The sequence below is a fragment of the Acanthopagrus latus genome, chromosome 5 (genome assembly GCF_904848185.1).
Source record: "Acanthopagrus latus isolate v.2019 chromosome 5, fAcaLat1.1, whole genome shotgun sequence".
NCBI lineage: Eukaryota > Metazoa > Chordata > Actinopteri > Spariformes > Sparidae > Acanthopagrus > Acanthopagrus latus.
In genome coordinates, this window is record NC_051043.1 from 13,910,374 (window position 1) to 13,932,491 (window position 22,118).

The 22,118-nt window shown below is 39.6% G+C and overlaps 1 protein-coding gene across 1 annotated transcript in view; it reads left to right on the forward strand.

Annotated features, from left to right (window-relative positions):
* The window catches only part of prdm6 (PR domain containing 6), a 109,419-nt gene that overhangs the window by 17,218 nt on the left and 70,083 nt on the right, over window positions 1–22,118 (forward strand). The window contains exons 4-5 of the mRNA XM_037097627.1: window positions 8,941–9,089; window positions 9,482–9,640. Coding sequence (XP_036953522.1) covers window positions 8,941–9,089; window positions 9,482–9,640 — 308 coding nt within the window. The remainder of the gene's footprint in view (window positions 1–8,940; window positions 9,090–9,481; window positions 9,641–22,118) is intronic.

A 22,118-nucleotide genomic window follows, 5' to 3' on the forward strand; every position in this document is an offset into this window, starting at 1 on the left:
ATTTCTGAAGTAAATTCTCAGTTCAGTGTGTGCGTAACAGTCCTTTTTATTAACCTGTAATATAGATGTGATAGCACATTTATGATAACTCATTGATATCTGTGGCTCTCTGTGCAATATTTCTGTTTCTTTAATGGTTGTTTTAAACTTAAATTTCGTTGTTCGGATTTGTTTAATTCAGTGCGGTTTAAACAGGCCAGCAGTGTCTTTATATTCGTGTGATAGTTCATAAAGATTTGGGCCTACAGGTTGACTGCGTCGCACCGTCCCTGCTGTTTGTTAAATGTCGTGTTTTAGTCCTGCTTCGGTTCCGTCACCGGTGTATAATGTTCCCGTTATATTCCTATAATAACACTTTAATATAAGGTCGGGGCTTCGCGAACTGACATCGCAACTTTCATAAAGTGACCGTCGCTGTTTTTGGTTTCAAGCGTTATGGCAGTGATCCTAAACATCACTGAGATTATATATGTATGTATGTATGTAGATACGTGTGCGTGCGTGCATGCGTGCGTGCGTGTGCATGTGTGTGTGTGTGTATGAGCGGCGCTCCTCGCTGTATATTCCGCGGTGATAAAACGGACCATCAGCAGTAATCTGCGTCGATACGCGCCGGCAGGGCCGATGAGGGATGGAGGGACAAGCAGGAATTAATTGCCGTATATAGTTTTGTGTTTGTGGAGAGGGAGAGAGGGAGAGAGAGAGAGAGAGAGAGAGAGAGAGAGAGAGAGAGAGAGAGAGAGAGAGAGGGGAGGGGGATCGATCCACCGGCCACCGGCCCGCTATTTATCATCCCAACACGGCCGTATTGAGGTCTCTGGGGTGTGTGTGTGTGTGTGTGTGTGTGTGTAGGTGGGTGGGGGTGTAGATAAAGCAGTCTAACACACACACACACACACACACACACACACACACACACACTCCCTCATGTGTCACCGTCGACCTCGATTATTAATTACACCAATAATAATGATAACAAGACAACACAATATTAGTAATAATAATACTAATAATTTCAATAATAATATTAATGATAATAATAGTAGAAATGCACGCGCATTTAGGTATATATTAGGCTCGGTCTCATTAAAGATTGTGACGTGGAGCTCACTCACTGTCCTGCAAATTTGGGCAGATAATTGACCTGAGGATGAATTTAAATGCTGCAGGAACACATGACAGTTTTTAAAGTGATAATTAATCCAGGGTTTTTTTTGTTTTGTTTTGTTTTGTTTTGTTTTCGGAATAAACATCTCAAAGTTTGACTATTTTATGTGATGAATATAGATCCAAACATTATTGTTCTGCTGCAGAATTGCACCATTTTATTCAAATTTTTGCCTTCAGACTGCATAAATACAATGCAGGTGACTTGTGGGCTGGAGACGGCTTCAAAACAACATTGTGGACCGTAATGTAACGAGAATCATTTAAATCAAACAGTTAAATGAAAGAGTAAATAAAGTGTATATTATGGAGATTTTTTTAAAAAAAGGTGTCATTTTACTTTAACATAATTTTTCACCTCCATAAACTTGGGTGAGTAGTGTGTGATAGACTTTAACACTGCAGCCTACATTTCCCACAATGCAACTGGATGACATTTTTACCTTTGCCCCTCTCACACATCACTTATATACTGTAGTATTGCTTGTGTTAATTCAACTCTAACTTGTAGGTTTGCATGTGAAAGAGATCCTTTGAATACTAAGAAAAGAGTTCGGTTGGTGGCTGAAAATGTGTTGGTTGCTGGATGAAGTGAGCAACAGCGTTGAACACAACAGCGTTTAGTTATTGTCTCATTTTAATCTGTGTATTTTAAGAGCTGTCTAATAATTTAGGACTGATAACATCAACCGGTCATGTGGTTTTGGTCAATTCTGACACATTTACACAAATATTTTCTAGGCCTATGAAAATAACTGAAACTGAGGCTTGAAATAGAGATACATAGTGGACACAAGCAGCAATCTAGCTTAAATAAAGTAACCTGAAAGAAAGAAAAATACCATCATAATATTCCATAGCTGCTGGTTTAATATCTTTGTATCATCAGAAATATAAAAGTGCATCAATGTCATTTTTCTCAAAAGTTAAACACATTAAGTTTAAATCAGTTCATACTGGCATCCACTGTTATGGGTTGTAATGGAATAAAATGCTCAGACTCGATCAGAGACGTATATATTTCCCGACCAGTATCAGATCTGCTGTCACTGAGCAGCAACGGGGGAGAAATGTAAATCTCCTGGACTTTGATATCAAATCAAAATTTTATTCTGTTCTTATAAAACAAAACATATGAGTGGAAGCTATGTGACAGCTGGGATGTATTGTGCTCTTGGATCCAAAAAAACGCGGATCAATTCTTACAAATTATATCTGGAACAAATGTCAGCTGGCAGTTTTATTGTAATTTAATAAAGTTGGCTGAACCCAGACACACACACACACAGAAGAGGAGAGAGAGCTCTGTTTGTTAGTTTCCAGCCGCTGTGCGTCTCATAAACGTCCATGTTTAATGTGGGATAATGAGACCATGTTTGACATGTTCATACGGCTGTCCCACATTAATCCCTGCTCATCACTCTTCATACAGGCAGAGACACATTGGGCCGCTGACAACAGTCCAGAACTGTAAATATCTATGAATCCTGCATGCTCTGGGACTCCTGCCCTGTATCGTGAGTTTATATCACCATTTTCTCTTAATTTACTCCATTTTTACCAGCGACACAGGGCTGATAGACAGAACGAGTTGTTTTCCTGTTCAGTCCGAAGTTTGAGGGTAAAACAAACTGCAGCAAATGCCTGCCGCTCTCAAGCAGATCTTTGTAGGCAGGATTAAGAATAGGGACGTCATCTTCCTCTGCCACAGCCAGAAAGATGGCGACCAGTGTTAATGTGATCCACGCAGCTACATAGGCTGTTTTACGTCAGATTAATAATGTCTCTTTTTACTACCATATTTCTGCAACCAACATGACAGACATTAACTGCTCCTATCTACCACTAACACTCCCATGTCGACTGACAAAGGAACAAATCGAATGAATACGAAACACTGATTGCTTTGGGCAAATGAACCTTCCTAGGGTGGCTGCAATGGATATTATCTGCTGTCAGAGTATCCTGTATGTAAGTTTTCACATGTTGCACATATGATTCCACTTATTATTCGTACTGTTAAATGCTCCAGATGTAATTTCTGCCACATGTCTCTTATTCGCAACAATACAAAATGTTTTAATTAGCATGGGGACATGAGAGTAGTTGTCTTCATTATTAAACATCATTAAGAATTAAACATTAAACATTATTGCTGTTCTAAAAAAAAAATCTATCTACATGATTCAGGCAGAAATGTTCAGACGAGGTAACGTGTTCAAGTTCGATTCATATTACTTTTAGTCTCGTTCACCGATTTCTTAACTCACTCTCTTTCGGAAGATTAAGTGGCAGGCGACCAAATGAAACACACTGTTAGTTGGCATCAGCTTGTGTTTTCTGTGGGTTTGAACTTTGTTGTGATTATGTAAGCACGCAACTCACCATTTGTATCTATTTTTTAATGAAATCTTACACATTATGTCTTTAAAGGAGCACCATGTTGTTTTGGAAAAGTGTTTCAAAATCAGACATGTTAATAACACAAACTCAGACATATATATTTGATATCAATTCATTTGCATAAACAAGCTGTCCTCAGACTATATTAAGGTCTGCAGAACACTGTCTGAAGCTAGAAAGGTGAATACTAAAAATGGTTCTTCAGATATAAACAAAGAATAACGTTGAGTCTTTTCTCTTCTGACTAAAATGTAGTTCCACTACAACTAACTACAAAAACTACAAACTACAACTTTAACAGTCTTTAGTCAATCAACCTTCAGTTGACCATTATGCACCAAAACACAGAGGCAAGTTCACTTGTCTGTGAAAACCTACTTGATCTCTGATTCTGATTCTGATTTATCTTAAAACAGAAATGCCAGTTTTGGATGGTCTAGGAAATGCTTGAAAAATAAACCTGCATCATCATAATGAGACAAATAATTGAATTAGTGCACAAATCCATGATGGCACATTACACCTTTAAGCTAAATCTCAAACAGCTGACAAATTTATATGATCATTTTTTCAACTCGTGCAGCCTTTTCATCAAAATACTGCTCCAAGAAGCTCAAGCCGAGTTTTACATCTGGCTAATGTTAGCTAACCAAGCTTCAGACTGTAAATCAAGAAATATTTTATGATGAAGTGCTCGTTTTGAGGTAATTAGACATTGCAAGTTGCATTTAGTCATTTCCTTCTACCTGGGGGAAAAACAACAAACACATAAAATTGAAATATGATCTCCCATTGGAGTTGCGTTTCTGTCCACCTGATGAATGCAAGTCCAACAATGACCCTTCTTTTAGCTCTGTTTTGGTCTCCTCCACCTCCTGAGAAAAATGTCTCTTGAGCTGCTAAATGCTCCACTTTGCTCAGCAGCTTGTGTCTAACTGTGTCCGTCTGTTGTCTGGTGCTGAGCAGGTAGCTTAAAGTGGGTTAAGAGAGCTCGTTGGATATGCCGAGACTGAACATGAAACCAAAACCTGCAGCTGAAAGAGGCTAAAATTCTCTGTAGAGGTTTTTTTTCCTTCAGTGTGGGTTTGCAGAGTAGGAGTGCAGCCTCGCTGTGTGGTCCGTCCTCATCTGGACTCGCAGCTGTGTTGGAAACAAATGCAGCTATTAACATCGATAGTCCTCATGAAGTGTGATGGTTTTGTTGAGAAGTCTAGGAGTTCATTACGGAGCTTCGACCTTCTCACTGTTTGGTGCATGTGATGGCGGCAAGTCAGGAAATGACACAAGCCGCATTTTACTCTTGCAGTTAATCGCTCTGGATTAGAGTCAGATACGTTCAAATGTGGAAATGGAAAGTGGGGCCTCAAAGTCCCAGTACATGAAAATTAAAGTTACTGATATGTTTATGAGGCAGACGATCCAGGTGTGTTTTTAGGAGATAAAAATGTCTAAGTCAACTTTTTTTATGAGGACAGTTCCAAATTAATCCTAATTTTGTGCGAAGTGACCGCAGACGTTTTCACTGGAAACGGAGTCCGGCGCACAGAGATCAGAGGCAGAGCGGAGCTGTCTAAACACTGGCGATGGATGTAACAGAATACTGAGTTTGAATGATGGGCGGCGAGGAGAGCACGCCATAACAAGTTCACAGCCAGTTCATCAGTCTGAAAGAGAGGAAGAGAAGAACGGAGAGGGGGACGAGAAGATAGGTTTAGGGAGTAAAAGACGGCACTTTTACTACAGCGTGTTATTCTTTAACCATGTGAGTGTTGTACGTATTAGCAGTCAGCTCAGTAGTTTTTAACATTGCAAGAAGCACAAGCAAATTTATCACACATCCACATGATGAATGTCACATACGGGCATTTGAGGTTTTTATGCTATTTCACGTGTGAATTATCAGTTTTTATTAGCTTAAAAGGGGCATTATGTAGTTATGGAGAAGAAATTGAAACTTCAAATGATATTAATGAAGTCATAATACAAACCCAGAAATATTTCATTTTTCCATAACTGAATAAATAAGCTGTTCTCTGAGGAAAATAAGTTCCTCAGAACACTGTCTGAAGCTAGAAAGGTGATGGGGTCCACTATATATAAACAAAGTGAAACAAAGGTCAGTTTGTTTATTTAGTTTGTTTGATTAAAACAAAAATGAATAAATAAATAAATAAATGAAATAAAAAATGATTGATCAAGTAAGTTCCTTGAAATGTATGTGGATTGAAACTGAAATTTCTGCACATTGCTTATAAATTTAGAAGTATTTTAGATTCAAGCAAAATATATTGTGTGCAACATACGAAACACATGGATTATATTTCTTTAGTGTATCTGCAAAATCATATGAAAAATAAAGTGCATGTTATTGGATCGGCGTAGTAGTGACTGAACTGCAGAGAAGTGGCAGAGCACTGTCTGAGTAGTAGAATTACGATTATGTTCCTTGGTAATATTTATTTGTATCTACTTGAGTTCAGTTTTTTCAGCAGTGTTTGTGTAATATATCAAAAAAGATGTTTTTCCACAAAATTTTTCCTCGAGTCTAAAGTTCTCCCGTGTCTGATGTTGTCTAAACACAAGCAGCTGTGCAAAAAAAAAAAAACTTTTCTAAATAAAATCTTCTAAGTTTTGCAAAATTGTGGTTTAAATCAGGAACTATTTGATCAAAGAATAAGAAAAACATAAATATGAGCCTCCTGTGTGTTTATGTGTTGGAGTTGGTAGCAGCTGCAGTATGAAGTGTATCGGTTCCACAGTTTGTGTGAATGTGGATCAGCTCGGAGCTTCACTGCTGTCCTGAGCTGCAAACACATGAATCAAACCTCGCGTAGCTTAACTGAGCAGCAGACCAGCGGCTCCCCGGTTGAGTTTTCACGTCACCGTCAACAGTTCGAATCTCACCATCCCCTCCGTCTCTCTGCACTGTGAACTCTCCAGTGAAGCCTGAGCGCTGTGAAAATAATCTGAGCGCGTCGCTGTGGACGGACGATTACAGCTCATCTGCAGCCGACACCGTTCTGCACAGCAGGAGGAGTTCTCTCTGTTGGTTTTAATGCAGACTTGATTAATGTGGAGAACGCAGAGTGAGAACTTTCTGTGTAAGAGAAATGTCCACGTCCTCCCTGACAAGATCCTTTTAGCAAAGAGTCAGTTATTGTAACTTTTCAGTGATGAGGGATTTATTTAGATCATCTACTCAAATAAAGGTACTAATACCACAAGTGAAAATCCTGCCTAGAATACTTAAGTAAAAACATTGAAATATGAAATGTACTTAAAGAATTACAAGTAAAAATACCCTGCAGAAAGAAATACTGTGTGATTGTTGTACTAATATATTGTATTGTTAAGTTGAATGTATGAATGTAAAAATGTAAAAGCAGGATTTTACTGTTAATTGGATTTTACTGTAGGATTGCAAATATTGGTTAGCTTCATTAATCTGCTCATTATTTTCTTCATTAATTGATCTGATAAAAAGTAAAAAAAGAAATCTTTTACATGAAAAATGAAACGATCACAAATGTTCAATTGCAGATTTGCTTTTGAACGACTGAGTTTATCAATCACCTACTCTTTTCAGCTGTACTTCTATACACTGTTGGGTTTCATTGTGATATCTTATAAACCCTTTGTGTAGTTTATATGTAGAAATCTTGATTTGTAAAGCAAGTGGTAACCAAAGCAGTGAGAGAAATGACTGACGATGTATATGAGGAGAACATTATTTAGAATGAGAAAGTAGTTTGGGAAAAAAACATACAAATTTCACAAATATATATTAAAGGGGTGCTATGGAGATGAGAAATATCTGTATTGATTACTTAACTAAATAAACTGTATTTGTTTTCATACTGAATAAACTGAATAAACAAACTGACCTTAGAGGACAACATAGTTTCATCCTGTTTTGATTTGCTCATATGAAGTCTTGACTTCTCCAAATCTACGCAGTGCCCCTTTAAGTGCTGAACTAGAGTGAATGTATTTAGTTACCTTTGAATTCAACCTTTGAACAAGAATTCACATTGTTGGTTTAGTATTAATATCTAGACCAGTTTCCTTTCTTAACACAACTGTCAGGTCAGGAAGTGCCACAGGGTGACTTACAGGACCCACTGAACCCAGTGTTGTCATAGTTCAGGACCATAGTTGAAGTAGTGTGAGCAGCTTCCAGGAGTTGTCTGAGTCTGAACCGAAATTAAAATGACATTTTTGTTTATTTCACTTTAACAGGACTGAGGAGAATTCCGCCTGTCGAATTTTTCCCATTTGCTCGACCGTGAACCTGTGTTACATTCTGTGGTTTATAAATGACCATAATGCGGTTTAATGTGGTTTAATTTAGTTCTATCCATCACGGTGTAAAAGTAGCCGTCACTCTCTCAAATGGCGGATATTTAATTTGGGGGAAAACAGAAAAGAAACAACATTAACATCCTGTTCCTCTCAGCCTCTCTGCTCTGTGTGGCTCTGTGGGAGTTTTATGTCCAGATAATAATCTCTCATTATGTTGCGACAGTCAATTAACATCCATTACTGTCAAATTGCATCTCTGAGTAAATGTTGACACTCACTAATTCCCAGCAATATGCTGCTCGCCACATTTAACCTGGAAAAACAGTAAGTGGAGAGCAGCTTTTTTTTTCACCTCTTTTTGTCCTCTTCTTTAGGACGGTTTCAAACATGCTCTTCTTCTTCTTTTTCTACTCTTCAGATGCAATTTTTTACTTTGTGAAAAAGGTATTTTATGCAACCAAACAACATGTTGGTCCAGTAAAGATTTAAATAATAATTTAAATCTCGCTATCATCTGTAAGCACCACCAAAAAAATTAAACAAAAAATGGGTTCACGTCACCATACTGAGCTGCAGATCAGGACGCAGAGCTCCAAAGAAGGCAAACAAACAGTGTTAATATCATTCATCATTTTAATTACATTGCAATTTCATGGCCATTTTAATATATTTGCAGGCATCTGGAGGTCCTGTAAAGTCTCAAAAATGTCAAAAGTTAAGGATCAATGCTACTTTCTTTATTTCAGATTATCTTGATTCAAAGGAATTTCTGCATTAAAGGCAGACATGTCAAAAGAATGTTATTTAAATAAAACACTGGCCTACCACAACTATTGGCCTTAAACAGAACAGAAAAATCACACTGAATGTCAATTTTTAAAAACATTCTATGGATTCAAAATAGCATACTATTTTCAGAAAAAAAATAAATAAATAAACAAAAAAAAAAAAAAAAAATTATATATATATATATATATATATATATGTTTTGAACTCATATGCTGCACAAATATATTGTTTCATAGAAGTGTAAAAGGTAAACTTTCCGATCTCGCTGTCTGTCTGTAGGTTGTGACATGTGTGCCGACAACAGGAATGGTGAGTGTCCGATGCACGGCCCTCTTCACTCTCTCCGGCGACTCGTCGGCACCAGCAGCACGGCAGCACCTGTCACCCTGCCGGATGTCCCCGATTGGCTCAGAGACCTGCCCAGAGAGGTGAGACTTCCTGACTGACTCTGTTCATTTGGCTGCCTGACTATTTTACAATGTTTCTATGAGGTTTTATTATTGTTATTTATTTATGTGGTGCATTTTTCATGTATATATTCACAGTGTGAATAATGAAATGTTATGTTTTCACCAAAACTATTGTATTAATCACAGCAGTTGTTTTGTCATTATCTTATTTTTTTTTTTCATTGATTGTTTTTAAGCAACTGCAAAACCCCCTTTTTGACAATTAATTCAATATTTTATAATCCATACAAAATGCACTTCACCTTATATCCTGTTCATATATTGACTTTGCTGTCCTGTATAGCTGCCAAGTGCATGGACATAAACTGTACAGATCAAAACCTCTGCTCTGTGTTGTGTTGCGTGTGCAGGTGTGTCTGTGCACCAGTACAGTTCCTGGTCTGGGTTATGGGATCTGTGCAGCGCAGAGGATCCCTCAAGGAACCTGGATCGGCCCGTTTCAGGGAGTCCCTCTGCTGGTGGACAAGCTGCATTCTGGAACCATGAGAAACACGAGACACTTGTGGGAGGTAAGACGGGTGTGAAGAGTGCAGACCTTTGGGTGCTGTGGTGCGCAAATTAACGCATCCTCACGGCATTGGTCATTTGTAGGATGAGTTGAATCCCTGCAGGACTTTGTTTGTTTACTTTGTGAAACTATTAAATTACGTTTATTTAAATAAATATTAGCATTTATTTGTACTGTTTTTTCCTACAAAGTTTTAACCTTTTCAAACAGTAACAAGCAAACTTGCTATTTATTTATTTACGGTACTTTTGCCACCATTACATTCAACACTTCTTTTTACCTTTTTCAACTCTCGAGTAAGTAGAGATGCTGATTTTGTGGCGTCATTACTGCAGGTCTTGAAAAGTATTGAAAAGCACTGAATTCAGTATTAAATATAGCAAACAAGACTCAGTGCTTGCATGCAATTCATGTGTATGTGATTGCAGTCTATCAGGAGACATTTTACACCTTTTTTTTAATTGGTTAATACATCCACCCATTTCTCAATATTAGGTTGTAAATCTAGACCCCTCAATAATTTCATCAGAAATTAGTGTTACATGCTTCTGGGAATACAGAAACAAAAAGCATATGATGATAAAGATTCCAGGCCATATTGTCTCGACTGGTTCTTCTGTCATACTTTAACTGGGGGTGCTCTGATGGCTCACTTGGTTTCTGACCCGCTGTGTTTTACTGCATGTTGTCCATTATGTTGCTCCCCCCCTTCCTGTCATACTCTCCAGCTGTCCTGTCACATTATAAAGGCACTGAATGCCTTTATAATTTCCTTTAGATTTAACTTGATCACCAGCAGGAAACCCTGCACCGGCTGTGCTCCGTGATTCTGGTTGCACATAGTACATGTTTATGTTAACGTGTGTGTGTGTGTGTGCTTGTGGTCAGTGTCATGTCACCTCTCAGTCTATTGATCAGAGCAGATTGTATTTACATACAGTGGCAGGAGAAAGTCAATGTGGCAGTTATAAACAGCTGCATTAGCATTAGAGAAAGAGAGAGAGAGAGGTGGTGGCGGTGGTGGTGGTGGAGGGTGAAGGATGCTGGGGGACAGAGAGATAGATTAGTCCCCTGTGGCCGCGCTGGTAACGGTCAGTCAGACGTCGGTTGACCGGACATCAGTCTCTCTGCTGTTGACCGCAGCGAGCCATCAGGAGGGGAAGGGGCCGGTGATGTGTTAGGGTGGGTGGAGGGGGGCTGCAGAGGTCAGAGGTTAGGGGGGGTTGGGGTGGGGCGTGCAAGACACCACACGCAGGAGCAAGGAGCTCTTCATGACAGGATTTGTGCTTCAAACAGAGAACATGAAAGAGTTGCGTTCACAGACAGTCGGAATTCACAGATAATCTGTTTTTAATTCTTTTACCTGACATAGCTCTCCAGTGCAGATCAGACAGCTTCTTATATAAGCGTCAATCATTTTCAACTGTCAAAGTCTCTGTCAGACAGAAGTTAGCTAGTATTTGAGAATCGTTGTTTTTTCTTTTCTTTTTTTTTTTTTTTGAGGCGCATATTTAAGTTTGATGTTTAAATGATAAAGTGAATCAGCCATTCAAATTTAATTAACAATTTAAACACTGTCATTTCAAGACCTGCCATGTTCCTTCAAGATAACTCTGATTAAAACTTCATGTAGCTCAGGAAACTTGACCAATTTTCTTGTTGTTAACACAGATTTTTCTTTCGAAGAGTATGCAATATACAATAAAATCTATGTACGATTATGAGTTTGAAAACTTAAAAAATACTTACTAAATGCTAATAATAAATGGATATCCTGTAAAAATCGCAGAATAACAAAGAGAAAGAAAATTAACTTTTCTGTTTTCTGTAGTTTTTCAAAAGTAAATCACCCACATTAATGTATTTTATATTATTTGTAGTATTTGGACCCAGTGTAGTCGAGCTGGGACCCCCTCTGGGTTCCCAAACCAGCCATTGAAACCGTCTGCCCTGGAGTAAAGCTGATCTGATAACCCGGCTCTAACCATCGGCAGATTATCGGCTGCCGGGCTAAAACCGGTCATTAGGCCTATTGATGAAGAAGCTTTACACACAGATCCTATTAAAACTCACTGGTTGTTAAACTCGCTTATTGATGCCCCCCCAAACAGGAAGAGATATTTGTCCTATAGCCAATCAGAGAGCTTGTGTCATGTTGTCTATGGTGTCCAGGAAGGGCCAGTTTTAATTAAGACACTTGCCGTTACGTCTGAGTGGAACAGTGGAGGATTTTCTGGTGCTGCAGTATTTTACGGCTGGACAAATTGATCTCCTCCGAGGCAAAGCTCAGTGTTTGAGTCTGAGTTTATGGAGGGATAATTCTTTAACTACTGGACATGGAGGTTTATCATGTACTGTTTCTGTACTGTGGTACATGAAGATCTGAACACAAACATTACTTTAACATCAGTATTTATTTATTTGTTTAATTTTGAACCCCATGTACGTGGTCTGATGGGCAGTGGTAGAGATGAGTCGCTGCTTTATCCTGTTTTATATCAGCGCGCACTAAATATCTTTGGAGCTTATGTCAAATTTTCCACTTAAATACAACAAGAATTCACAGGGAAATATGCTCAGGTATCCAAAGTTAAAGAACATTTTTATACTCTCAGATCAGTTGAAGAAAGAATAAAAGAAAAGGGAAGGAAAGTAAAGGGGAGAACATGGCCGCCCAAACAGCATGTTGCGTGCGCCCTGCGACTCCATCCAGGTACATCAGGTTGCTCGGATATTCTCCAGTCCACTGTGCTTGATTCATGTGATTACCAAACGGGTGTGGAGAACAGGTTATTGAAAATTCTTAAATTTCTTTGTTAAGTGCTCCCAGCAATTGCCACTGCACCTGCTGTGTTCACTGGAAAATGACATTGAAGATGCTCACTTACCACTTGACAATTGGTTACGGCACAACACAAAATCATCTCAAACACAACATCAGCCAGCATGATGGAAATACTGTACTCCAGTAGAACACCACAACCTCTGACGAATTCACTAACTGAGTCATAATAAATATTCCCACTTTCATCTGATCCTACTTGATGGAACGGAGGACAGATTCTCATTTTTTCCGCGAACCCCTGACCTCCCCGTCCGAACCTCGAGGCCCGTCCTGATTGAAAAGAATGTGCAGTGAAAACACGAGAGACGTCCTGAAGTCACAGCTCTGACCTCGTCCTCTGGGGTTTTTACGGGGGTTTTCTTTTGGACAGATCTGAGACCGGACGAGCTGTCAGCGCAAGAGTCAGTGAAAACAGCCCCCAACATCATAACTTAAGAGCAGCAAAGCAAGGAAAACTTGAGCTGCACAGTTTGAGGGGCGATATTGTGTTAGTGTGGGATGTTGATGGGACACGTGAGGATTCAGAAAATTCCAAGACACATGTTGGTACCTTGGCTTATTATGTCTTGAAAAAGAGAAATCTATTTTCTCAGTCTGTTTTTTGTAAGTGATTAACTGTTGCCCGTCTTCGCTCGCCTGTTGGTCTGTCCATTGTCCGTCTGTCCATCATCGTATTCCCACTGTATTCCCTACAGTATTCCCATTGACTTTGTGTTTTCAGTGGTTTGTGGTCACAGCGTCCAGTAAAGGCTCTGTAATGTTTTCTTGACTGATGTCATTACTTAATGTTTATATAACTGTCTGTATTCTGGGTTTTATTAAAAGGGTCTGATCGCCATTGACATCATCGGTTGATTACATAATCGCTAATGGTTTTATGTCAAATTACACGTTTTCGGTTTCTTGTTTGGATTTCAGCGAGGCGTTTGAGTTTTTTTATCGATGGAATTTTTGAATGAAAGCAGTGACGACCACACTGATGCAGCAAAACAGTGTTTTCTGAACTCACAGGCTCATGGATACAGCGATACAGAGCTGTTAATGTGACAAGATTCAGGAGCCACACTGTAGTGTTCGATTTTTTCAAGTAACATCATGAAAAACACAGTCTAGGGTAACTGGATGGACCCGCTGTCACAAAGTGGAAGATTATAGTCATTTGGTGGGCGGTCCTGGTGCTCTGTGTGGGTTTAAGATCCCAACCGCGCATGACCATAACCGCTGATCGTTGTCAGGGCCGTCATGGCTGCCTCCGCTCCAAAATGCAACATTCCTGCTAAACTAATCTCTGGCATGTTGACGACACATTCACTTTAGTCATTTGAGTCGTTGTGGGAGTGTCTTGTGTTGATCGCGTCATCAGTCAGCGTCCTCTCAGCTCCTGTCATGTCCAAACAAAACTATGCACCGATCAGAACTATAGTTGGACCCAACCTCAGACCGAGATGGACTAGAAAGCAAACTGGAGACCCTGTTCTGGGGCGTTTAAAAAATGATTTTGGCTCCCAGGAGATCACGTGAGGGTCATGTCAAGGTCAGACTGTGGCCACGATAAACCACCTCTCATCCCTGCCCTGTTTGGTTAAACCCACTCTCTGAGTCAGGTTAACTCAGTTCATTTCTCCTCTCTGTGTGACATCACCCTGTAGGCATGGTAACCGCAGGGGTTCGAGAACAAAGACTGGGGTTTTCCATCAGGACCTTCATGTTAGAATAACACAGAGTGTGTGTGTGTGTGTGTGTGTGTGTGTGTGTGTGTGTGTGTGTGTGTGTGTGTGTGTGTGTGTGTGTGTGTATGCATGTGTGTAGGCTCCTCATAGCATGCAGCAGCATGTTTGATCAGTGTGTTTTGACACACAGTCGCTGGTTGTTTCCTCTCCTGTGTCGATGGCTGTAGGGGCTTCACACGCTGCGATGAGCTACAGTACAAACGTTACATGCTCTCTTCGTGTCACACCCTTGAAACATCTTTGGATGTTTGTCCTCATAAGTTTCTGATACACTTGACCAAGCAGACGTTCAAAAAGTAGCTATGTTTTTACCCGTGTTCGTTTGGTGGTGGGTTGGTTTGTTGGCAGGTTTTTAAAAACATACTCAACAGATTTCCGCAAAGCTCGAATGGGTTTCAGCCCAGAACAAACCTAGTTAACTTTTGGTACTGATCCAGATAAAGGGATGGATACAGATATCCTTTCTCCTGTTCTTTAACATTGCGAGATCAGGTGTTTTTCAACCTTTTCGTAAATTCCTCAGGGAGTAATGCATCTTAATGGAAAAACAGCCGTATTTAGGTTGCTGGTGTCTATGAGTGAGTACAGCTTGATGTGGATCCTAATAAAAATCTGGATCTAATAGATTTGAATAAGATTTAAATAAGTTTAAGTTGATATCGGATAAGGTTAGATTGAAATATAGGTTAATGTTGGGCTTTGGTTGAGGTATGCACTCTACTGAATGTCATTCTAGTTGACATTGTGTCACTTTTTGAAAACAACTTCCTCACCTTTAGAGGAAAATACAAGTTCACTTTCAGCATTTTAGCATCACACCCTTTGAATGAGTCTGCCAACAAACCAGGTGTGTATTTAGAGGGCGGAGCCAATTACAGCTGAAGTATTGAAGACAGATAGTACAAATTGCTCACTGTCTGCCTTTTGTTGCACTTACGGGTAATAAGCATTGTCCTTGTTGACTCTCTTAAAATATATCCTGAAGTCAGTTTCATCGGGCTCCTCTGTGGGCTCGGCTCTGAAGCTGCACTGCTGTTGACTGTGTGTGTGTGAGCACAGCCCCGCCCTTGTGCAAACAGGCAGCGGCACAGAGAGCACAGAGGCACCAGACTGACCGGCTGTTGTCGCATCTATTTCTTCTGTGTGATAGTTTGTTTGGTTTATCCATATCGAGTAAAAAAAATGTCCAAAGCTTATGATTGTTATTGACATAAATTTCAGTGGATCCCCTATTGGGATGGTTTTATCGTCCAGCCCTAACAGCAGTCTTGTGGGTGGTGGTGCGTCAGTCCTGTGGGTGGTGTTACCTCAGTGTGTTAGTGTGTGACGCTCTGCTGCTCCTCGCTGCTCCTCCTTGTTGTGTGAGAAAGCAGCAGCTCTGCCTTCAGACCGGCTGCTGTTGACGCTGAGGTGAATCAGGGTCGGTTATCCAAATATTATCCATTTCTCTGAACGATTATTACCCCTCTGATTTATGGGTCGTCTCGCTGCTCACTGAAAACACAGCTTCAGATGGTCTCGTTGGATGTGTGGAGGCCCAGACTGTTGCTCTTGGGTATGATGCCGGCGGCGACGGCAGTGATGGCAGCAATGGCAGTAGGGTTTATGAGGCTTACTGCTGAAAAATGGACTCCTCAATGATAGGTTGTGTTTGAGGAAAGTGCAAAGATCTGAAAGACTGAATAGCAGCGTGTCAAAGACGAGATGAATGAGAAGCAATCCGTCTTAATTTTGCTTTTATTTAACCTTATTTTCTTTTTCCATCTGACCTGCCAAGTCGGCCATGAACGGCTATGAATCCGATGGATTGGAGAGTATGTATGAGCAGAGGCATTTCTCTCCGTTAGGATGTTGAGACAGAAGTTAAAGATTAAAATGAAAACAAGATTAAGTTTGAGATTTGCATTGTGCATACAGCATAAGAGGATGGCTGAAAGAGATTTGAAATTCACATTTTAGAGAGTTAGCTATTGCAAATGTGTGCTATGTGTCTGTAATTAGGTGTGCATTTTGTAGTTCCGCAGTTTAAAGCACTTGTCCTGCTGATTCTGAGTTTGTTTAGAGACAAGGCTGATTTTAACCTATGTTTTTTCACAACAACTCCCATGAAGAGACCGAAACCAACAATGTGTTAGTCCATCTGGCCTTACTTTCTGATTACTGGTCTGTGGCCCCTCATCTCAAAACCCATTGGTTCAGAAGACAAAAATCTATTTTTTTTAAAACAACTCATAGACTCCTTTTTGAAAAAGGTTCAATAACTTCCCAAAACAGCTGGCCACTGTACACTTTATCAAACGAACCGGAGGAAATATTGCAATAGCAGTGCATTCTGGAGGACCAGTGACACAATTTTGAAGTTTTAGCCACCTTTGGGTAGTATTTGTAGATCACAAGGATGCAATATTCATCAGTTAGAACAGTATCTCTGGCAGCATGGAGAAGACATTAAAACAGCATAATGAACATATTATTAGTGGGAAATACAGCACAATTTCCTAATGATTTCCTCAGAATTTTCCACAGAAGACACTATTCTGTCCACCACCTGCAGAGGGAAGATGGGACACACTGAGATTAGAAAAAAGGAGGAAGAGGTGAAGGAGGAAGGAGTAGGGGAGGGGGGAGTTAGGAGGAGACATGGTAAGATAAGGAGGAGGAGGAGGAGGATGGGGCCGATGAAGAGGCAGATAACAATAGAATTAGTGGAGTTTCATTGATTAGCTGTAGAACACAAGTGTGCGAGCATTGATTGGCTCTCAGGAACAGTTTTACAGGATTTGGACTGAAAAAGAAAGAAGAACAGGACGATGTGTTTTGTAGAGAAGAAGAAGAAGACTGACAGCCGGGCTTTTTCTGGTGCTGATGTTCTTGTCTGCAGATACAGCTGATTGATTACCGAGCGTCCCAACATCTCCTGCTCTGACGAGAGAAATGGTGAAACTACAACACACAGTCAAACGGTTACGGTGACTTGACATTTGGCTGGAGTGGTGTGGTGAGCTTTGACATAGAGCTGATAGCTAACAGTGACCACATTGTTACAAGAACGTCCCAGATAAACATTAATCTGCTTATTACTTGTTCTCAGGATTTTTTTTTCCAAGCAATAAGTCTTTGGGGATTTTTTTTGGAGTCTCCTCTAAAATCTTCACATTTGAAAACAAGTAATCTTGACTGCAGATATCACTTGACAGCTACCAAACTGAAAAAAAAAGAAAACCTCTTGAGAAAGCTCAGAACGACCTGCTGAACTCTGCTGACGGCGGATCTGAAATGTTTGGATGTTAAAATGCTTCAGATGCACTCCTGCGTGTGTCTGTCTCTGTGTGTGTGCGCGTCCTTAAGTGAGAGTGTCGTAAGTGTGTCGTAACACCTTCAGACATGATAACTCACAGCTGCATTAGTGACTCGCTGACACGCACGAACGTCACACAGCCGGCGATAAACACGTTTAACACACACACCCATCAGACACACATCGTCCTCTGATGGCGAAGCAGCCATTTACATGCCAGTGTTGCCTCAGAGCTGCAGTTAAGTGTTTTTAGCTGATAAGTGAACCACATTCCTGTCTGGTGACACGCACACACACACATACACGCACGCACACACACACAAACACACACGCACGCACACACACACAGGGTATCTCCGTAGTGTCTTCTCGGTCTAGACAAGGAGAAGATTTACTCTGTAATAAGGTCAAAAGGTCAAAACACTGTCAGTAAATTTACGACACACTTTCTGTCTCTCTCTCTCTCTCTCACACACACACACACCACACTTTCTTCAGCCGTTGGTTGAAGTTGTGCAGATCGCTCACCAACAGCCACCGCTCAGAAATAAAGTGTGTGTTCAGTACAAAACTTCCCATATCAAAACATTGGTGCATTTGCCAAAATGTGTTCCTTTAAATATCAAACACACCGCTCTGCGGGCCTGAAACGTGGCTCTGTTTGTTGCTCGTGTCCAACGTAAGTACAAAGTAAACAGCTAGATGGAAAAATGGAACCAGTCTGTTTACTCATATTTTCTTGAAAATAGAATTTGGAACATTTTGAGCCCACAGAGAGAATGAAAGGATTATTCTGCAAGGGAGACTGAAGACATTTTTTATTTTTCTGTCAAGGCAGTGTATCAAGCAGTAAACCATCTTTTCCCTTTTGTGTACGTTAAAATATGTTTGTTCATAGAATTGCTGTTTGTTAAAAGCTTGATGCCAATTTTATTTTATTTCATGTTTATCCTCTTTTTCTTGTGGAAATGTTATGAGCAGAGACTGATCAGGGAGAGAAATGAGACAGTTTGGAGGAAAGCTGAAGAGATCAATTTGCATAAAACTTTATGTAATCTCTTGTTTGTTTCACATAAGGTTCACATTTACTGTATTTTATAAAGAAAGAATACATTTTTTAGCTACGTCTGAAGGGACCAGGCAACAAGGATAAGCGCTGTGTGTACTTTGTTTGACTTTTTTTTTTAATATTTACACATTTTTAGATATTGTATCTGAGTACCCCTTTGACTCACAATACTCACTTTTGATTTCAGTATACAATGTTACTATAAGAACATCTGTGTTTTGTGGATAGCCTCATTGTGTGTGTGTGTGTGTGTGTGTGTGTGTGTGTGTGTGTGTGTGTGTGTGTGTGTGTGTGTGTGTGGACAGTGACAGAGCTGTAAGTGAAACACGGACAGCCGAGATCAATGACTGAAAGAGTGAGCTGTAATCCACCCTCTTAAAAACACACAGTCCATCACTATAGTGTGTGTGTGTGTGTGTGTGCGCGCGCGTGCGTGCGTGTGTGTGTGTGTGTGCGTGTGTGTGTGTGTGTGTGCGTGCGTGTGTGCGTGTGTGTATGTGCTTGGTCTGTGCTTGTGTGAGTTAATCCTCTCCTCTTGCATCCACTCTTCTGGTTCTTGTAAATCTAAAGAGGCAGAGATGGACAGATTAGACTCTCCATCTCTCTGCGTCTTCAACATCAGTTTCGCTAAAAAGCTCAAAGTAAAAAATTAAATTCTGTTATTAAGTGACTTCCTCATTAGACTTGTAGTTAATTATAAGAATTCAAATCTTCAGCGCTTAAAAACACGGAGGCCATAGAGTGATTAAAGCTTATTCTCAATAGCTGCAGCATCTGCAGTCTGATTCCAGCTGCATGTTGCTTGTTTCCAATTAAAGGGAAAGTATGTAAGGGCATCTTGAATAAGTATATTTAACGATCCCCTTACTGTCCCTTTATAGTTTCTTAAAATGTAAATAAAATTCACTTTTCATGATTAATGATGTTCAAATGATGCGTAGGATAAATTTACAAGCACCATGTTTTTGACACTTCTCTGTGACCCAAAAATGTCTTGTGCATCATGTTATTTATTGCCCGAAATGACACAATTTGTATTTTTGGCAGAGTTTGTGCAATTTAAAGGGAATCGAAAAAGATCCGCTCAAAATGAAATTTAGATTGGTTGAGACTGGATCAGAAACAAGCAGTCGACAGAAAACAACTGGCAGCTATTCAAAAATTCACCTAAATCATTTATTTTTAACAATTACAACAATAACAAAAACTTTAGTTCAGTTTTACATCAGTGTAAATTGAATATCACACTTGGCTCCAGGAATTGTGATTTTTCACAAATCATTTCTTTACATTTTACAATTACAATTCATTTAGAAAACAACTGGCAGATTACTTTGTATTTTGTAAATTGCAGCAGTAGTGCAGATTAATCTTAAAAAAGAAACATTACTTAAGTCTGAAGTTCCTTCGAACAAAGCCGTGAGCCCTCAGCTCCCCCAGCAGCAGCAGCAGCTCGTATGATGTGTGGTCTCAGAGTGTGAATATAAAGCAACGCGGCGCTGAAAGGGTCATCTGTCCCGGACAAACTGAGGGTCAAACAAGGATAATTTATTGCGCTTTAAGAAACCATAGTTGTAACCAAAAAAATCAAGTTTTGTCACGATTGTTGTGCTCAGATGGAAAAATGACAGCCGGAGTTGTGAACTGAAGCCGACAGCCTGGCAGTGTTTGCATCATTTTCTAGCTGTTGAACTAAACAACATGTTATATTTGGCCGTTTGTCTTGCAGATGGAATTCTGTAGCGATGGATTCGATAAACAAAGGCAGCCAAAATGTCTTTGACAGAACAGCATCAAGCTAGAAACCAGCTGCTGGTCTGAGAGCCTCCAGTTCACTGCAGCTTCAGAGGTTTGACTGTAGAGTCAGCAGAGGGTCACACACAGGTGGTTCTATTCATGAACATGTGATACAACATTTTATCATAGTTAATACATTCAAAATAATATCACAGGTTATAGGAATATAACCTCACTGAATTGAAACCTCAAAATCAAGACTGCAAATAAAAGAAAATTGAAAAACACTAATTTGTGATTTAGATAGTTAAACTAACATGTTTAAGATCTGACCATTAAAATATGTGTTTACATTAAATACGCATTTTTAAATCATTTCTGAAAAATAGTGATGAATATTCATATAGCCCCTGTGGTGATGATTAATATAATGCAAAGAAATTAATTACAAGATGATTTAAAGGTCCTATATCATGCTAATTGCCAGGTACATCATTTAACTTTGGGTGTCCACTACAAAATGTTTATCAATGTTCAAAAATCACAGAATTTATGTAATTATTAGTGCAGCTCCTCTATTAACCTTCTAACTAAACCCTACATTTTAGTGCCTGCTTCTTCAAGGCCCCGCTGCCAACGAGTACAGTCTGCTCTGATAGGTCAGTTCTTACATGCCTGAGTAGGCCGCGTCCACCATGTTTGTAACAACGGCTGTGTGTGGGGTCTTGGCTGAGGGCAGTGGCTGCAAAGTTGTAAAAGATTGTGTGACAGTTGTGAAGATTTCTGAATGGGGGTCATGTTTTTTGATACTTTATTTTTATTGTTCTATTTCAACGGCACCTTGACCTGCTTTATGATAACAAAAAAAACATGGAAATCTCCCTTTCTTGTGACCCTTTAAAAGCAGAATTTTCTAATATTTCAATAAATGGAAAAAAGTTCATTTAAAAAAAAATGTTACACCTAATCAATGAGTGATTGAGAGCAAATAACTTGTCTTCATAAAGATTGTCCCGTGATTTTTTGGCTAGGCTCGTTGTATGAATGTGGACATGAAACAAAGCCTAGAATTGATGGTTATGAGTTAGGACTTTTATGGTTGTGTTCACACAATCCAAGCTCTTTTGTAAAGATGAGCGAGAGAGGATGGTCTAAATATTAAAAAGAATGCTATGAAGCAGGAAACAGGAACTGTTTACTTGATGAGTATTTAGTCTAAACCACAGTCTTCCACTGATGTTTACCTTAGTGATTCTGTTGCCAGACCCTGACCACAGAAAGTCCTGCACTAGGTTGAAGAAAGAAAGAATCTTCAATATCTTAAAAACAATAGGCCTTAACGCCTCTGTGTCTACTTCCCCGAGTTGACTTACTGCCCTCTAGTGGTCAGGAAATGCTAGCCATAACTTTAACGTACTATCATACAACTGTTTATTAACTTTGAAGTTGAAGTTGAAGTTGAAGTTTATATTGACTTTAACCTACTAGTTTAAAGTTTCTTTGGAAATTAACTTTTATATGTATATATATTGTAGGTGTCTCTTAAGATCAGACTCCTAATTGGGCAGATTGCAGTAGACTGAACATAATACTGACACACCATTTCAACTAAGTAACATGTCTACAGCACTTTAGATTAGAACGACGACTTGAATTATCTAAAACTAGCAGGCAGCTTTTAACAACTGCCCCACAAAACCTGGCATGCTATTGCTTTTAACTGTGCCAGGCCACCTTTGGGTGCTCCCACTCTGCTTTTTTAGGGAAAAAAAAAACAAAAAACAAAAAAAACCCCGCCGG